Raw genomic sequence first — 18,313 nt, forward strand, 5'->3', positions numbered from 1 at the left:
GGTCGCTCAGGTCAAAGGCCGGCTATGCCACCCAGAACAGAAGCTCCTCCTACTGGTATGCTGATGAAACAAGAACGAGTAGCCAGTCGTTCTATAGGGCAGTGTTCCCCAACCCTGTCCTCAAGGCCCACCAACAGTGCATGTTTTATATAAAGCCACAGAGGTAGTTATACAGCTCTGCTGAAACACTAATTATCCCACTTGTGATTGTGTGTGGTTTCCTGCAAAACATGTACTGTTGGTGGGCCTTGAGGACAGCGTTTGGGAAAACTGCTTACAGGGAGCGCTGCACAGGAGGCTAAGCAAGTGTCTTCAGGTAACGGATACTTCCTGGGGAAGATGGAATTTACTTAGGTGCCTAGTGGAGTTCACTGAACTGTGGTCACCAAAGATTGAAGTATTGGTGAAATGCTTCTTTTTGGGAGAGCAGTTAACTGATCCCTGTAGAGATATAACAACAATATTACGAATTTGCTGCCTGTAATATTAGGGGGTTAATTAATTGTAGTTTGGAGTGCGTGGCTGGGTGTATACAGAGGAGTTAAATGATTATAGTACTTTAAGCTGTAGGGAGCATTAATAAAATGAAATGGGGAAGGGGAGTGTTATAAAGATATATGGTTAGCAAAGTGGTGATAAGTTTTGTGACACATTGTTGCCAAGGAATGAGGCACTATAATCACTGTGATGAGCAGTGGGATATCTGACTGAGGAGGTAGTTGGTGGTCATGCCAAATCACGCTACCATGGTTTCTACAGCATTCTATAAGGTAAGAGCAAACGACAATTACCAGTATTTTACTATTTTAGTTTCATTTTAAAACGTACCCAAGAAGCAGATTGGTTTAAGTTGTGGAGAGGTTAATTATTGGCCAGGTGGTATACTGGAGTGTTGCGACACAGCATTACTGCACTGTACAAGCTTTTGTGATTGAACACTGAAGAGTTTTTTTCATAGTCCATAAAATGTATATTTTCTATCCTTTTAGGTTAAAGCCTATGGACCTGGTCTTAAAGGAGGTCTGGTTGGCAAGGCTGCTGAATTTACCATTGACACTAAAGGAGCAGGCACTGGAGGTTTGGGCCTGACTGTAGAAGGTCCATGTGAAGCTAAAATTGAATGTTCTGACAATGGTGATGGCACATGCTCTGTCTCCTACCTGCCAACCACACCCGGAGAGTACTTTGTGAACATTCTCTTTGAAGAAACTCACATACCAGGTTCCCCATTCCAAGCTGAAATAGAAATGCCTTTTGATCCCACCAAAGTCATCGCGACTGGTCCTGGCCTGGATCATGGCAAAGTAGGCGAGGCTGGGTTGATTCATGTAGACTGTTCACAAGCAGGACCCGGTGTTCTGACTATGGAAGCTGTGTCTGATTCTGGATCCAAAGCTGAGGTTTATATACAGGATAACAGTGATGGAACCCATGCTGTCACCTATGCCCCTCAGTTTGCTGGCATGTACACGTTGGCAATGAAATATGGAGGCGTTCAAGTGCCAAAGTTTCCTGCTCGTGTCAAAATTGACCCAGCTGTGGACACTAGTAAAGTGAAAGTGTATGGACCTGGTGTAGAAGGAGATGGTAAGATAATGTAATATACTATGTTAAAATATATACTTCCCTACCACTGATCCCACCACCACACTACTTTCCTAAGTTCTCCTGGTGTTGCACTAGTTTTTCCTGCCATTGGCTATTCCAGTTGGTTTGACTCCAACACTGGTTTCTCCGTTCAGTATCACCAAACACTGGTTCCTGTGCTACTCTATGCCACCTGAAAAACCTTTCTTCATTTCAACCATCTGGTCTTCAGTTTTGGGCTGCCAACCACCAATGTGTCCTCCACTGCCACCACTTGCCATGTCACCACCATGTTGCTGTCATTCCGACTCGTGGTTTAGAGGCTCTCATTCTTGAGCATTATTAGAGATGGTCAATGAGATGTTAATAATTCTGCCTCCTATACACATTTTATGTAGCTTGGAATTCGACCAATCAAGTGCACTTCCTGTCACTTTTAATGACTCCATTTCCAAGTTGCATACAATCTGCATGAAATTTGCATTATTTTCATCACATTGTTTCTGTCATCATATTTCACAACAAGACATGACTACAATATAGTACTCTTTTTATTTATTAATAACTTAGATGTAGTAATATTTAATCATAATAGATTATACAAAAGCTAGAAGACATACTACAGAAGTATTTTGACATTACGCCTGTATGGGATGACAGATGATATTTTAGTCTCCATAAATAGAAAGTCATGCATTTTGGCCATGCCAGTGACATATCCCCATGGGAGTGCAAAGGATTTGGGTATATTCGTAGATAATAAGAAAAGTAATGTGCAATAAATAGCTAAAGCAAATAATATTCTGTAATGTAAACACTGGGAAGTAATGCTAGTATATTACTGTCTCTGTACGTATCACTTTAGAGGCTGCATTTGGAGTAGGGATTCTTTTGTGGGTACCACACTGCAGGAATGACATTGAGATTTTAGCACAGGCACCAATGGGGAACTATATTAATCAAATGGATGTAAAATCTTGCTTACCAAGAAAGGTAAGTCAAACTGGGCTTGTTTAGCTTGGAAAAGAGGAAACCTAAAAACAAATGCATTACCCCCATGATACATCCGAGGGTAGTACAAAAGTTTAGCAAAGTAGCATTGTTAGGTGTGCACAAAGGACAAGAAAATATTGATTGTGAATGGAGATTGTAAAATATTTTTGTAAGGGGCCTTCACTGAGATGTGAAACATCAGGGGCGCTTCTAACCATTTTGTCACTCCAGGCGAGAAAACCTGTGTCGTACACCAGCCACCCCACCCTTCCCCCCCCCCCCCCCATGAAAATAATTGTAATGCGACAATAATTTGACGGTTGGAAAATAGCAGTTGGAAAATGGAAAATTGCAGTTGAAATCTGTCAGTTGGGAAATGGCAGTTTAAATTTAGCAGTTGGAAAATGACAGTTAGAAAATGGCAGTTTGAAATGTGGCAGTTGGGAAATGGCAGTTGGGAAATGGCAGTTGGAAAATGAGTTGGGAAATGACAGTTGAAATTTGACAGTTGGAAAATGACAGTTGAAATTTGACAGTTGGAAAATGACAGTTGAAATTTGACAGTTGAAAAATGACAGTTGAAATTTGACAGTTGGAAAATGACAGTTGAAATTTGACAGTTGAAAAATGACAGTTGAAATTTGACAGTTGGAAAATGACAGTTGAAATTTGACAGTTGAAAAATGACAGTTGAAATTTGACAGTTGGAAAATGACAGTTGAAATTTGACAGTTGAAAAATGACAGTTGAAATTTGACAGTTGGAAAATGACAGTTGAAATTTGACAGTTGGAAAATGGCAGTTAAAATTTGACAGTTGGAAAATGACAGTTGGAAAAATGCAGTTGAAATTTGGCAGTTGGAAAATGGCAGTTGAAATTTTACAGTTTGAAAATGGCAGTTGGAAAATGACAGTTGGGAAAATGCAGTTGAAATGTGGCAGTTGAAATGTGGCAGTTGGAAAATGGCAGTTAAAATGTTACATTTTGGAAAATGGCAGTTGAAAAATGCAGTTGAAATTTGGCAGTTGGAAAATGGCAGTTGAAATGTGACCGTTGGAAAATGACAGTTGGAAAATGACAGTTGGAAAATGACAGTTGGAAAATGACAGTTGGAAAATGACAGTTGGAAAAAAATGCAGTTGAAATGTGGCAGTTGGAAAATGGCAGTTGAAATTTTACAGTTGGAAAATGACAGTTGGAAAATGACAGTTGGAAAATGACAGTTGAAATTTGGCAGTTGGAAAATGACAGTTGAAAAATGGCAGTTGGAAAATGGCAGTTGGAAAATTCAGTTGAAATTTGACAGTTGGAAAATGGCAGTTGAAATTTGACAGTTGGAAAATGACAGTTGAAAATGACAGTTGAAATTTGGTAGTTGGAAAATGGCAGTTGAAACTTGACAGTTGGAAAATGGCAGTTGAAACTTGACAGTTGGAAAATGCAGTTGAAATTTGACAGTTGGAAAATGGCAGTTAAAATTTGACAGTTGGAAAATGGCAGTTGAAATTTGACAGTTGGAAAATGGCAGTTGAAATTTGACAGTTGGAAAATGACAGTTAAAATTTGACAGTTGGAAAATGGCAGTTGAAATTTGGCAGTTGGAAAACGGCAGTTGGAAAACGGCAGTTTGAAAACGGCAGTTGGAAAATGCAGTTGAAATTTGGCAGTTGGAAAATGACAGTTAAAATTTGACAGTTGGAAAATGGCAGTTGGAAAATGGCAGTTGGAAAATGGCAGTTGAAATTTGGCAGTTGGAAAATGGCAGTTGGAAAATTCAGTTGAAATTTGACAGTTGGAAAATGGCAGTTGAAATTTGACAGTTGGAAAATGACAGTTGGAAAATGACAGTTGGAATTTGACAGTTGGAAAATGACAGTTGGAAAATGACAGTTGGAATTTGACAGTTGGAATTTGACAGTTGAAATTTGACAGTTGAAATTTGACAGTTGAAATTTGACAGTTGGAAAATGACAGTTGAAAATGTAGTTGAAATTTGGCAGTTGGAAAATGGCAGTTGGAAAATGACAGTTGGAAAATTCAGTTGAAATTTGACAGTTGGAAAATGGCAGTTGGAAAATGACAGTTGGAAAATGACAGTTGGAAAATGACAGTTGGAATTTGACAGTTGGAAAATGACAGTTGGAAAATGACAGTTGGAATTTGACAGTTGGAATTTGACAGTTGAAATTTGACAGTTGAAATTTGACAGTTGAAATTTGACAGTTGGAAAATGACAGTTGAAAATGTAGTTGAAATTTGGCAGTTGGAAAATGGCAGTTGGAAAATGACAGTTGGAAAATCACAGTTGAATTCGACAGTTGAAAAAGGAAAATAGCAGTTGGAAAACAGCTGGAAAATGACGATTTTTGGGAGTTTTGGGACCCTAACTCTGATTCTATTAGTGCCATTGACCCCAAATTTGGATCAGAGAATGGCACGGGTTGGGGCTACCACCACACTCAGTTGAGCGGTGCTGGCCCTTTGGGTTCAGGTGGAGCAAACCTGACACTGCTCCTGGAAAATGACAAAGTTGGAATTTGACAGTTGGAAAATGACAGTTTAATCAGTTAGAATAAATTTTAGAGGAGCGAAAAGGAGGGCGTATATCCCAGAAATATCACGAAAAAACACCATATATGTATTAAAATATCATAATTTTATTGATTGCATCGTACAAATATTAAAAAAGGGCCTAGTGTAGTGGATCACATTACCTCACCGCTCGCACACAAATCCAGTCTCACTCCAAACTCTCACTTCTCCCCCTATATATATTAATGCTCGTAGACACTGGTACCAGTAAATTGAGCCACCTTTGCTCCAATATATCTGTTATTGAGCGAATTACTGCACAGCAAAACAAGTCCTGATGCGATGAAACAAAGCAAGCATTAATCAGGCCGCAGTATATATCACGGCAATGAGTACCATCAGTGTTAGTAGCAGTATGGTAAAGCAGGTTTAGAAAAAACTGTTTGATCAGTCAATAGACATGAGCCAGCCAGTATATAAGTCTGGTCTAAGCACACACACCTTTTTTTTTGGTTCATAACTTGATGTTTTCTTCCTTCGCGGGGGTGTATGTGGTCTCCCCAGCGATGGCAGCTCTTGGGGGGCTGTTTGCCCCTTCCTCCCCCACTCGCCCCATTTACCAGGGATGTCCGCCCCAAGGACATGTATTTTGCACACTCGCAGCTGGGCTTAATTTTCTTAAAGAAAACCTGAACTGAAAATTAAGTCAAAATAAACATGCACAGGTCATACTTATCTCCCATGTAGTCTTCGCCTCAATCTCTTTCTCCTCACCCGCGACCTGTTTGTCCACTGTGATCAAGGGAATTCTCCGTCCTCCATTTTGAAAATGGCCATTACCCCATAACCGTTACCTGGTCAGCACACTGTTAAACTGTAACATCGCCCACATTAGCCATAAGGAAACATAGACATTACCTGACACATCAATTGTCCTCTCAGCTATAACTGACAGCAACTGGTATATAACTGACAGTACCTGATATATTTCAGTTCTAACAAAATGTTGTCAGAACTGGAAGGGATCATTGTCAGAAGAAAATGGCGAGCTTCTGAGATGAACTGATGGCAAGGTTATTATGTAATGTTCATTTGAAGTTGTCTCATGTGTTTATTTTAAATAATTTTACTCAGTACAGGTTCTCTTTAAGGTTTTTTTTTTTTTTTTTTTGCGTGTCCTCGGCGAAACTCCTCACTATGGGGGAGATCGTCTTTGGCCTATGGAAAGGGTACGACCAGGAGCCCTTATGGTGTAGTATAGTTAGGACACTATAATGACAAATGATGTGGGTAATATACTGTATACTCACAAAGGTGGGTTGCACTTCTGCAACCAATGACTGTGCATGCGGAAAAAAACCCTGTTTCCGCTTGGTTTCCCGGAACCCTCTGGAACTGGGTGGTCGCTCTCCTTCTCTGGTCCTATACACTGGTGGACAAAGCCAGCCAGTGGTAGGGGTAGCACCTCAGAGAGGTGTGGGCTACAAAAGCACGTTGGTGGAGATGCCCTTGGAGATTATAAGTGTAACAATACTATGGTGATAAAAAGGTTTCTTAACCCTCAAGAAGACTCCTATAGGTGGAAAAAGGAGTCTTTATTAAAAAAGTAAACGGTTATGCTGTGGACAACGCGTTTCACGGGACTCAGCATGCTTCCTCAGGTCAATAAAACAGATAACCTAAAATTAAAGTATTTGTTTTACCATTCAGTAACAAACAAAGTAAGATAACACGGCTAAAAGTTGATTGCACCCTTTTTCTACTACATTTTTAGTTCTATTAGTTAGTAAGATAACGCTTTTAGATGTGTTATCTTACTTTGTTTGTTACTGAATGGTAAAACAAAAATACTTTGATTTTAGGTTATCTGTTTTATTGACCTGAGGAAGCGGGCTGTCATGTGAAACGTGTTGTCTACAGTATAACAGCTTACTTTTTTAATAAAGACTACCTATATGAGTCTTCTTGAGAGGTAAGAAACCTCTTTTTATTACCATAGTATAGTTACACTTATAATCTCCAAGGGCGCCTCCACCAACGTGTTTTAATTTGCAAAGTTAAGGAATCTATCCTTTGGGGGGCACCATGGATCTCTGGGCTTCAGCCATGTCTGGGGGTGCACTATCTGCATTCCTCTGCTCCCCCCGAGGGGAAGTTGCAGCGCTCCCGGGCAGTGGATGTTTTGTGGGGGTGTCTGCACTGCCCCCCATTTCTTGGGAGTACAAGGAGGCCTACACGCAGCACCCCTGTTGAGATGCAAAGTAGGCTATCTCCTGCAAGATATGGCAGTGAGGTAGCATAAGATCCTGCACTTTCTGGCAAGCAAATGCTATCCCATTTTAATCCGTCAATAGACCTGAGGCAGCCTGTATATAAGTCAGGTGATGTTTTGGCTTAATAATATACTCACGGGGTATTCCAGTGTCCGACTTCCACCCGTAGCCCTGCCCCCTAGCACAATTGGTCACAGGAGCTTTTCTAATTTGAGCTAGAGAAGCACCTTTGCCCTCCTTATGTTAGAGGGTGGGACTACAGGCTGAAAACTGGACACCTGATAAGTATACTAAACTTTATTTCTACAGCAGATCACAAATCTTTAAAGAGGAGCTGTTAGGTATAAGGTCTCAGAGAAAATAAACACATATATCAGTAGCTAAATATTGGCTGTACTTACATTACATATGCATTTCACTGTCCACGTTTGGATTTCACAGAATTTGTATATAGTATATGCAGAGATAGATGCTCCTGACAGCTCATGGCAGGCTCCATGTTTTTCTGTCAAATGTGTCGTCATGTCCTGCCTGCTTCCTGATCACAGAAAAGCTCGTACTGAATAACACAGTGTGCAGTGAATATTAATGAGCCATGTGGCTAGGAACAATAGCGGACTCCTGCAGTGTACTCTGCCTGGAGATTTATCAGTGCTACCCGCTGGACTGATTACAAGCTGCTGTAACTTCTCATTAGCAGCCGAGGGGAGGGCCCCAGAATGCTTTGCAGTATAGTATGCGGCTTGCGTCCTCTTGGGTCTAATTAGCTTTTCTGATAAGCACACATCAAAGGTAAGAGAGATTTTTATCTTCACTAATGCCTTTCTGGCTTCCTTCTAAACTGTTTAACACAGGAGAATAGAGGTTTAAATTAGCTTCTGCAGCCTGACAGTTACTCTTTAAGCTATGAACGGTTTATTACACTGCACTTTCGAACGCACTGGAATCGCAATGGCAATCGCACTGGGGATAGCTCCACAAACCGCTTCTGCGATTTTAAAGCAATACCCAGTAGGTCCCAGGCCTCACCCTGATTTACATAGTTACATAGTTACATAGTTATTATGGTTGAAAAAAGACATACGTCCATCGAGTTCAACCAGTGCAAAGTACAACTCCAGCCTGCTCCCTCACATATCCCTGTTGATCCAGAGGAAGGCGAAAAAAACCCTTACAAGGCATGGTCCACATTCCCCCTTGTTCCTATACAGACAAGGGAGCCAGAGGAACTTCTCCCTGTAGGTAAGTAATGCGATCACCCCAAAGACACACTCTATTACAAACCTAATTTTTTATATTTTCATACACAGCAGAAGCAGTGCTGAGTTGCCTTTAAAGGAAACCTAAGATAAAGAAATGGTATAGATTTATACTTATCTGGTGCTACCTCCAGCCCCCTGTAGATGGTCTGCTTGATTGCTGTCCTCCCAAGCTGCTCCATTGTCACGCAATGTGGTCTGGTAAATTCTCCAGTCGCGCTCCACTGTGCCTGCGTGGTCCCAGCCACAAGCACCCTCGATTGAGAATGTTAGTTCTCAAACACAGTCTTCAATGGGCAGTTCCAACAGACCATTACCTTTTGAACTTGCAGACTGGACAGTGCTAACATATAGGGCACAATCCAATTCCTGAAGTCACCAGCGTTAAGATGGTAAGTTCTAAAATAAATACAAATCCATCTTGTTCACAATGCACTGCTATGGAGAAGAAAAAACAAAAACCGCATAGCAGCACATTAAAACGCATAGAAGAGGCCATAGGGAGGAATGGACACTGTAACATCAGTTGTCCATTCAATTACAACTGACAGCAACTGATTGAGTGTAAAAGGGCCTAATGGTAGACGTAGGTGGTGGTGGGGGGTGTTAGGCACCAGAAAGAACTATGGTAAAATATTGGTAATACATTACAAATATTCAGTCTATCAGCACTGTGACCAGGGGCATTGCTAGCCTTTTTGTCACTCAAAGCAAGAAGGCATGCCCCCCCCCCCCTCAAAAAACAAACAAACAAAAAAACACGCACTAGAGAACATAAGCCATGTGCCGTACAGGGTGGATGCATAATACAGGCAGTCCCTGAGATACAAACAACCCGGCGATCCTGTCTCATTTCGTTGCACACCCCCTTCCTGCACTACCCCAGCTTAGTGTGTAAATTCAGAGCATAGTGCATCAGAAGTTGTGCTCTCACCTCTCTGCTGGAGTCCAGTGCTGTGCTTTTGCCTGTCCACTCACCATTTGTCCTAGTGCCTAGCATCTCCTACCACATGTAGCGTGATTACACACTGCATGAGGAGTGCCAGTACTAGAGGGAGCAGAAAACAGACAGGATGGATGCACAGGCACAGCACTGGACTCCAGAGGGGAGGTTAGACCAGAGCTTCAGCTGCCTATACTCTGCCTTTACACACTGGACTGGGGGAGCGCAGGAGGGGGACAGGAACAGATAGCGGGACAAGGGGACAGAGGGAGGCACAAAGGGGGACAGAGGCAGGCACAGAGAGATGCACACAGAATGGGATCATCCATAAGTGCAACTTAAACAGGTGCCTAACGCATGGAGAGAGAGTCTAGGGGCCCCGCTTTATGCTAACCCCCACCATTTCCCTTTAGTAAATCTCTGGATGCACAGGGGGACTGAAGGTGGCACAAGGGGACTGAAGGTGGCACAAGGAGACAGAAGGAGGCAAAAAGGAAGATGGAAGGAGGCACAGAGGGACACACAGGGGGCAGAGGTGGCACAGGGGGACTGAAGGTGGCACAAGGGGACTAAACGAGGTACAAACACCCACACACCCATCCCTTATGTGCACCCTGCATGTGGCAGGGCTCCAGCATCCATATAAACCCAGAAAAGCAATGTTATTTTTAGGGCAAAAATTCTTGGTTTATATTCAGTATATAGGTATTTTAACTTCCTGAAAGTTTATGGTTGGCTACTTGGGACAATGTGCTTCACACATCCCAAAATATAAATATTTTAGAGGATTTTTTATGAGTTTTTAAGCCACCTATTGCCTGTGAAATGTGCAGCATTGGGGGTAAATGGTAGCATTGAATGGTTAGTGTCAGAGGTAGAGCAAAAATCTTGTTGAATATATTTCTGCTGGTGTTCCAAGCCATCTCCTAGTACTAGTTTGAGTCTGGCAGAATAATATAACTCACACAGCTGCTTATGCTGTGATATTTTGCACGACCACAGATTTCTTACACAGAGAAGTGTTGTTTTCATGCTTCTGCTGAAATGATTCATTATTAAGTAGTGATTTTATTGTGCAGGTGTATTTAGGGAAGCTACAACAAGTTTTACAGTGGACGCCCAGCCTCTGACACGTACTGGAGGAAACCACATCAAAACTAAAATCACAAATCCATCCGGGGCCGCCACGGATTGTCTGGTTAAAGATAATGGTGACGGGACATACGAAGTGGAGTACACGCCTTATGAAAAAGGTAACTGACTGAAACACTGCATGATCGGTACCAGTGCTGACATGAAGTGATTGTTGCATTGATTCTTTTCCAATTCTATTCAAATAGCATGTCATTACTGCAGAATAATTTAAAAGGTGTAAAGCACACCTGAATTAAAATTTACAAGGTGGCCGTACCTGGGGCTTCTGTAGTCTCCCCATAAATTGTGTGGCCTCCCCAACTTTTCCGGCCTCTTCTCTATGCCCACCCCCAAACCCCCCGCCATCCGTTGGAGAGAGACACCCTCTTCTACCACTGAAAGGTGTATGCTTTGTCCAGTCCATGTGCCCTTTTCATGTGCGCTGAGGGGCCACACAGTTTATGGGGACACTGAAGATACTTAGGAATGGCCACCTCATACATTTTTCATTTCAGGTACCCTTTATGTAGTTTTAATTTGTCATTTTTTTTATTTGAAATACATTAAATATTATAAAGATTTTTTTTTTTTTTTTTATTTGCTCCTTTTGAAAGTTTTGTATGCTAAACGTTTATTTACTATTGTGCTTTAAACTATAACTTGCACAAGGTAGTCCTCTCTGGCAAAATGCTGAGATTACACAAGCCCTTCTGGTTGAAAATGCTGGTAATTATCCCTGCTTTGTATGTGCTGACATTACCAGCAGGATGGCAGCTGTCATGCAGCAAGCACACGCACACACAGCAGTAATCAACTGTTGAAAAAGCAGCATGTCTGTTACTTTAAAGTAAACCTGAGATGATGGGAAAAAGATGATTTTTACTTACCTGCGGCCTCTTCCAGCCTCCTGTAGAATGTCAGCTCCCTACATGTCCTCCCGGCTAATCCACTGTGCTGCTGTGAAGTCTGGGATCCAGCTGGAGTGCGGGCCACTGTGCATGCACTGTTCCATGCCACGTGTCTCCGCCATCACGTACCCGTGACCACGAGTGCTCTGCGCAAGCACAGTTCCAAGTCTTACAGACTGCACATGCTCAGAACTCTCCTGGCAATGGGAGCGCAATGGTAGGGACACGCTGCGGGGACCTCGCATGCACACTAGCTGAGCTGCATTGTTGAATTTACCAGAGCTGAGAACGGAATATTGGAGAGGACAGGGAAAACATTGAGGGAGCTGACAGATTACAGGGTGGTGGAAGAAGCCCCAGGTAAGTATAAATACTTTTGCTTCCTTAATCTGAGGTACACTTTAAGATGCTGATAGTTTCCAAATTATAAGTATGCCTTTAAAAAGCAAAGTAAATAAGAAATACTTGATTCAGTAGCTCAGAAAAAAACAACTCCCAAACCCAGCAATGTGCCTTGTAAGGATTTAGCTAATTGTAAATACAATGACAAAGCATATTTCTTCTGTGGAGTTGATGCTGTGTTGCGCTTCTAATCACAGGAAGGAAACTGGGAGTGTTTAGTCACAGGCATGTAAAATATGGAAAAACTAGAAACACCCCTCCCCCAGGCTGACACTTCCATCGGTTTACTATGGTGAAATTTAAACTGTATTATCAGACACCGCGGTGATCGGCTTTTCAGCCGCTACGGGCTCTAACAACCCAGCCCATTTCACACAAACCCTCATCTAAGATGCGCATAATGTGCATCTATTGTATTGCAACATTGTGACTAACCGCTTTCTTAGCCTGATGGCGATTACCCAATCCGGTCCATTGAAACCTCTGTGTGCGTGCTGCTGGCATTACCTGATGAATACATGGACACGCTGAAAGGCTGACATTGTGACATCATCAGCACATGTATAGCACCACGGTGGGCACCTTCGGCCTTCTACTCCATCTGGGCCTAAACCTCTGCTGGCCATAGCTGTTTACAGGTAGAGATGGCCCGAATGGTTCGCGTGCAAACTTATTCGCGCAGACTTTGGTGGTTCGCGTTCGTGGTGAACCGCCAACGATATGCGAGTTCGACCCGCCCCCTATACTACATCATTAGGGTCAACTTTGACCCTCTACATCACAGGCAGCAGACACAGGATAGCCAATCAGGCTACACTCCCTCCCTGGAGCCCCCCTCCCACCTTATAAAAGGCAGGCAGCGTCCCCCTTTTCACTCACTCGTGTGGCTGCAGTAATTAGAGAAGGGAGAGAACCTGCTGTATAGACATAGGGAAAGCTTAGTTAGGCTCTTGTGTCAGGCTTGTTAGCTTGCGCCTCGTTGATAGTTATTACTAAAAAGCACTCCTCATCCTCAACAGCTCTTTTGGGAGCTAATGTTGTTCTTGTGATCTATTTTGTGTGTATGTGTGTCCCACAGACACTTGTGTTGGATATACAGCCCTGTCTGTCAGTCGCAGCTGCTGGACCTTGGCCCCTTGGTAATTCCTACTGTGCCTCTGCCAGGCCCAGCACATTCAGTATTCACATACACCTGTGTGTGTGACAGCTGCACATTTGTAATACCAATCCATGCATACCTGTTCAGTAGTGCACCTACCTATGTGACCGCAAGCAGTCTTATATTATATACCAGTCAGTCCCTGCACCTGTTCACGGTACCTGTGTGTGTGACAGCTGCACATTTGTAATACCAATCACTGCATACCTACCTGTTCAGTGCACCTACCTACGTGAGTGCACGCAGTTTTATATTCTATACCAGTCACTGCACCTGTTCACTGTACCTGTGTGTGTGACACGTGCACATTTGTAATACCAATCACTGCACACCTACCTGTTCAGTGCACCTACCTACGTGAGCGCACGCAGTGTTATATTATATACCTGTGTGTGTGACAGCTGCACATTTGTAATACCAATCACTGAATACCTACCTGTTCAGTGCACCTACCTACGTGAGCGCACGCATTGTTATATGCCAGTCACTGCACCTGTTCACAGGACCTGTGTGTGTGTGACAGCTGCACATTTGTAATACCAATCCATGCATACCTGTTCAGTAGTGCACCTACCTATGTGACCGCAAGCAGTCTTATATTATATACCAGTTAGTTCCTGCACCTGTTCACGGTACCTGTGTGTGTGTGACAGCTGCACATTTGTAATACCAATCACTGAATACCTACCTGTTCAGTGCACCTACCTACGTGAGCGCACGTATTGTTATATACCACCAGTCACTGCACCTGTTCACGGTACCTGTGTGTGTTTGTGACAGCTGCACATTGTATTGATACCAGTCACTGTATACCTGTTCAGTGCACCTATGTGACCGCACTCAGTGTTCTATTGTATACCAGTCACTGCATACCTGTTCACGTAACCTGTGTGTGTGTGACAGCTGCACATTTGTAATACTAGTCATTGCATAATTGTTCACAGTACCTGTGTGACCGCACGCTGTTTAATATACCTGTCCGTGCATAACTGTTAACTGCACCTGTGTGACAGCTGCACATTGTATTGTAATACCAGTCACTGTATACCTTTCACTGCACCTCTGTGACTGCACATTGTATTAGTCAAGTCAGTGCATACCTTTCACTTCATCCCCCCAATATGGACAAAACAAGCAGAGGCAGACCCAGAGGCAGGCCACCTGGCAGGTCTGTTCGAGGTCGTGCTGACGTGATTTCGTGTGGCCCTAGACCAAAGTACAGTGCTCAGAAGAAGGCACGTCCCATCAACTCCCAAGATTGTCAGGACGTGGTTAACTATTTAACACAACACCTCATCTTCCGCAGCCACCAGCGCTACTACAAGCACCACAACCACTGCATTTGACACTTCGCAGGAGTTATTTGGTGGGGAATTAACTGATTCACAGCCATTATTGTTACAACAAGATGGAAGCGCTATGCAAGTTACACCACCTCATATGTCTGAGTTAGGCGACACTATGGACGTAAGGTGTGAGGAGGAGGAGGATGGAGTACCAGCTGTTGGTGCAGTTTTGGAGGTGTCTGATGCAAGCAAAGCTGGGGAAGATGGTTACGATTATGATGATGATGATACGGATGTGACGTAGGTTCCAGCAGGGGGAGCTCGTCATCAGAAACAGCTGGTGGCAGTGTCCAGCGCCATGTATCGCCACCTATGGACAGCCAGCCAACATGCTCTTCAACGTCAGCTGCTAACGCCACCATTGTGCCATCACCCCAGGGGGGCTCAGCGGTGTGGAATTTTTTTTGTGTGTCTGCCTCAGATATGAGCAATGCCATCTGTACTCTCTGCCGGCAAAAATTGAGCCGTGGAAAGGCCAACACTCGCTTAGGGACAACTGCCGTATAAAGGCACATGAAGAAAAGGCACAAACTGCAATGGCAAGACCACTTGAGGAAAAGCAGCACACAAAAGCAAAGCCACCCTCCTTCTCCTCTTCCTCCTTCAGGTGCATCATCTTCAGACGCTTTCTCCCTTGCACCTTCACAATCACAGCCACCCTCCTCCACTCCGCCTCTCACCTTGAGCGGTTCCTGCTCCTCTGCCTACAGCAGCACCCAGGTGTCCATGAGGGAAATCTTTGAGCGGAAGAAGCCAATGTCTGCCAGTCATCCCCTTGCCCGGGGTCTGACGGCTGGCTTGGCGGAACTGTTAGCTCACCAGCTGTTAACATACCAGCTGGTGGACTCTGAGGCCTTCCGAAAATTTGTGGCCATTGGGACACCGCAGTGGGAGATGCCAGGCCGCAATTATTTATCCAAAAAGGCGATACCCAAACTGTACCATGAAGTTGAAAGGCAAGTGGTGTCATCTCGGCCATTACCCGTGGTCACCATGGTACTGAGAAAGTACCATTGAAAGTTCCACACAGTTGAATGAATGGCAGACTTGCCCTCCATAACAGATTCTCGTAGTGTCTGAGTCACACACCTAAAACAAGCATGCAGCTAATCTTGTCAGAAACACCTGATCTGCATGCTTGTTCAAGGTCTATGGCTAAAAGTATAAGAGGCAGTGGATCAGCAGGACTGCTAGGCAAGGTGCATTGTAAAAAAGGAGATAATAAATATGTCAGCTTCCATATGTCTTTCACCTCAGGTTCCCTTTAAATCTTACTCCTTGCTATGTGCATTGAGAAAGATAAGGATTCTGGGAATTCCTGTATACTTCTGCCATGGTTTCTAACATAGCTCAGAGCAGCTGTAGACTAAAATGGGAATGTTACAATTACAAAAAGATGTGTACATCATTGATTTGTTATATTATTTTTAATAAATGTGGCATTATGCTTTGTGTGTGTGAAGTCTAGGTGGCAGCAGATTGTGAATGTTGATGATCCCTTTCAGTCTCCATCTGCAGGGTGAAATACAAGTCCATCTTGTGTTTATTATTACTCTGAAGCTGCTCCAGTACAGAACAAATACTAGAGAAATGGAAAGCAGCTTGTATTTGTTTTTAGCATCAGTACAGTACCCTGAATGACAATATTGTCTTTTATCCTAGTCCTAGTTTGTTTTTGTTTTTTCTTAAACTTTGTGGTTACAGAAACATTACTAGTGTGAAATGAGAAACCATAACAGGAAAATGTCAATGAAGCAGTCCTATATCGTCTTTAGAGCAGGTATTTTAATGCATTGAGGGAAGGCCATTATCCTCTAGAATGTCCACAAATGTGCATATACAGTTCATATTACATCTCTAATTACGTTATAAAGCTGAACTTCAGGACTGCTGGTTGAAAAGCCCTGCTATGTATTTAGAAATGTCCTAAATTTAAAGCTCACAAATCAGCAGATATGGTTTCGCAGTCCCGTAAATGCAGTCATTAGCAAATTTTTGTTTTTTTCATAAGCATCTTGATTTGATTGTGAAATAAATCACATTTACAGTTGCTGGTCAGGGGCCCCTGTGCCATCCTTTTTTTGTTTTTTTTTGTTTGCAGAACAGACTTCCAGCATTACAGGATGTAATCAGGGGCGTAACTAGAAATCACTGCCCCCCCCCCTGCAAAACTTTGGATGGAGCCCCCTTCCCCTGCACAATGAATAGGGGCAGTCTACAAATCTTTGTCTACAAAACTTTGTATGATTACTTATCAGTGGCTGAGGAGATAGTCATTAGAACAATTGTACAGAGAGCAGAAAGTTTTCTCTCTCCTTGCACTTAGTTGTCATTCTCTCAGGACAGGGCCTCCTGTGGCTTCTGGGCCCCCCTGTGGCTGCATCCCTTTTCTTACGCCCCTGTTGCATGCCATTAGTAAGGGATGTGTGTTTTGCTAACCTGAAGCATGCCCTTTTGAATGCCTAGGTGATAAAAAAGCTGATGAGATAAACGTGTGTACTGTGCCAAGCATAACAATAACTAAACCGTGTTGGCAGATTTTCTCCAGTCGAGACCTAGTCAGACTACAGTGTTGAATAGTTATAGTGTACAAAAAATGCTATGTATCTGTGTGCTCACTGCTATCCCTCTAAACAACAAGGATAACACATTTAAATATAGTTTAGTCCATATAGTGTTTACGTGTCCATGGATCGCAATATCAGTCACCAAGCATATAGGGTATAATCCAAAATTCCCCACTAATATTGCTCTCCCATGTGCCAATGCCGTCTTCCTGCAGTGATATCACTCAAGAAAAGAAAAAGAAAATACAAACCATAGCGTGATACTGTATTTTCATATATGTTCCTTATAACAATCACCCAGTGTCATACAGTTTTTGTGTGCTTGTCCACTGTGATCAAGATATAATAAGTCCACACCATGACCTTTAGCTGTTAGATCACTAACACCACAGAAACCATATTGAAACACTCTGAACACCACCAGTGTTGAAACACCAGGTCTCACAGGTCCTCACCACATGTAGTAGCTACCGACCAACAGACAGCACAAAAGCACTATGTATTTCTATGGTGCAATCTCCCATTCATATGCACAAAACAACTCCACCTCCACACGTGGCCTCTCACCTGGTTTATTGCTGCCCAAGTTACAAGACCGCAATAGCGCTTGTGGCTTTCCCAGCCTAATACCAGACCCCCTCAGCAGAACAGGATCACTCTTCACAAAAACGCAGTTTGCAGCTTCATATTCCACGCTGCATGCCTAATGACTAAGAAAGCTTCTCATAGTGTAAAATGTATAATTTACTTAAAACTTTAAAAGTAGTGCACTCACATTTCCAGGATAGTAGCAGTAGGGTATTGTACCGTGTTAGCCATCAGTAAAAGCAAGAACTTTTAAACCAGGATGATACCATTTATTGGCTAACTAAAAAATGAATAAGAATAAGCAAGCTTTCGGCCTTTCAGCCTTCGTCTGGCTTATATCCTGTTAGTAACTAACAGGATATAAGCCAGACGAAGGCTGAAAGGCCGAAAGCTTGCTTATTCTTATTCATTTTTTAGTTAGCCAATAAATGGTATCATCCTGGTTTAAAACTTCTTGCTATTTCCAGGATAAAAACACGCATATCATAATACAGATTTCCTCCTGCCATCTTGCCCATGCCTGTAGCTCCGCCCAACGCATTTCATACCTCCGTACTCATCAGGGGCTAGAGGTGTGTGACCAGTCGGCCGTTTTAATTACAAATACTTCCTCATCCTTTG

The 18,313-nt window shown here is 42.9% G+C and overlaps 1 protein-coding gene across 6 annotated transcripts in view; it reads left to right on the forward strand.

Annotated features, from left to right (window-relative positions):
* FLNB (filamin B) overlaps positions 1-18,313 on the forward strand; it is a 353,424-nt gene that overhangs the window by 238,199 nt on the left and 96,912 nt on the right. For all 6 annotated transcript variants that reach the window (XM_068253736.1, XM_068253731.1, XM_068253732.1 and 3 more), the window contains exons 21-22: positions 990-1,587; positions 10,668-10,841. In XM_068253736.1, the coding sequence (XP_068109837.1) occupies positions 990-1,587; positions 10,668-10,841 (772 nt within the window). The remainder of the gene's footprint in view (positions 1-989; positions 1,588-10,667; positions 10,842-18,313) is intronic.

This window comes from Hyperolius riggenbachi, chromosome 9 (genome assembly GCF_040937935.1).
Source record: "Hyperolius riggenbachi isolate aHypRig1 chromosome 9, aHypRig1.pri, whole genome shotgun sequence".
Lineage (NCBI taxonomy): Eukaryota > Metazoa > Chordata > Amphibia > Anura > Hyperoliidae > Hyperolius > Hyperolius riggenbachi.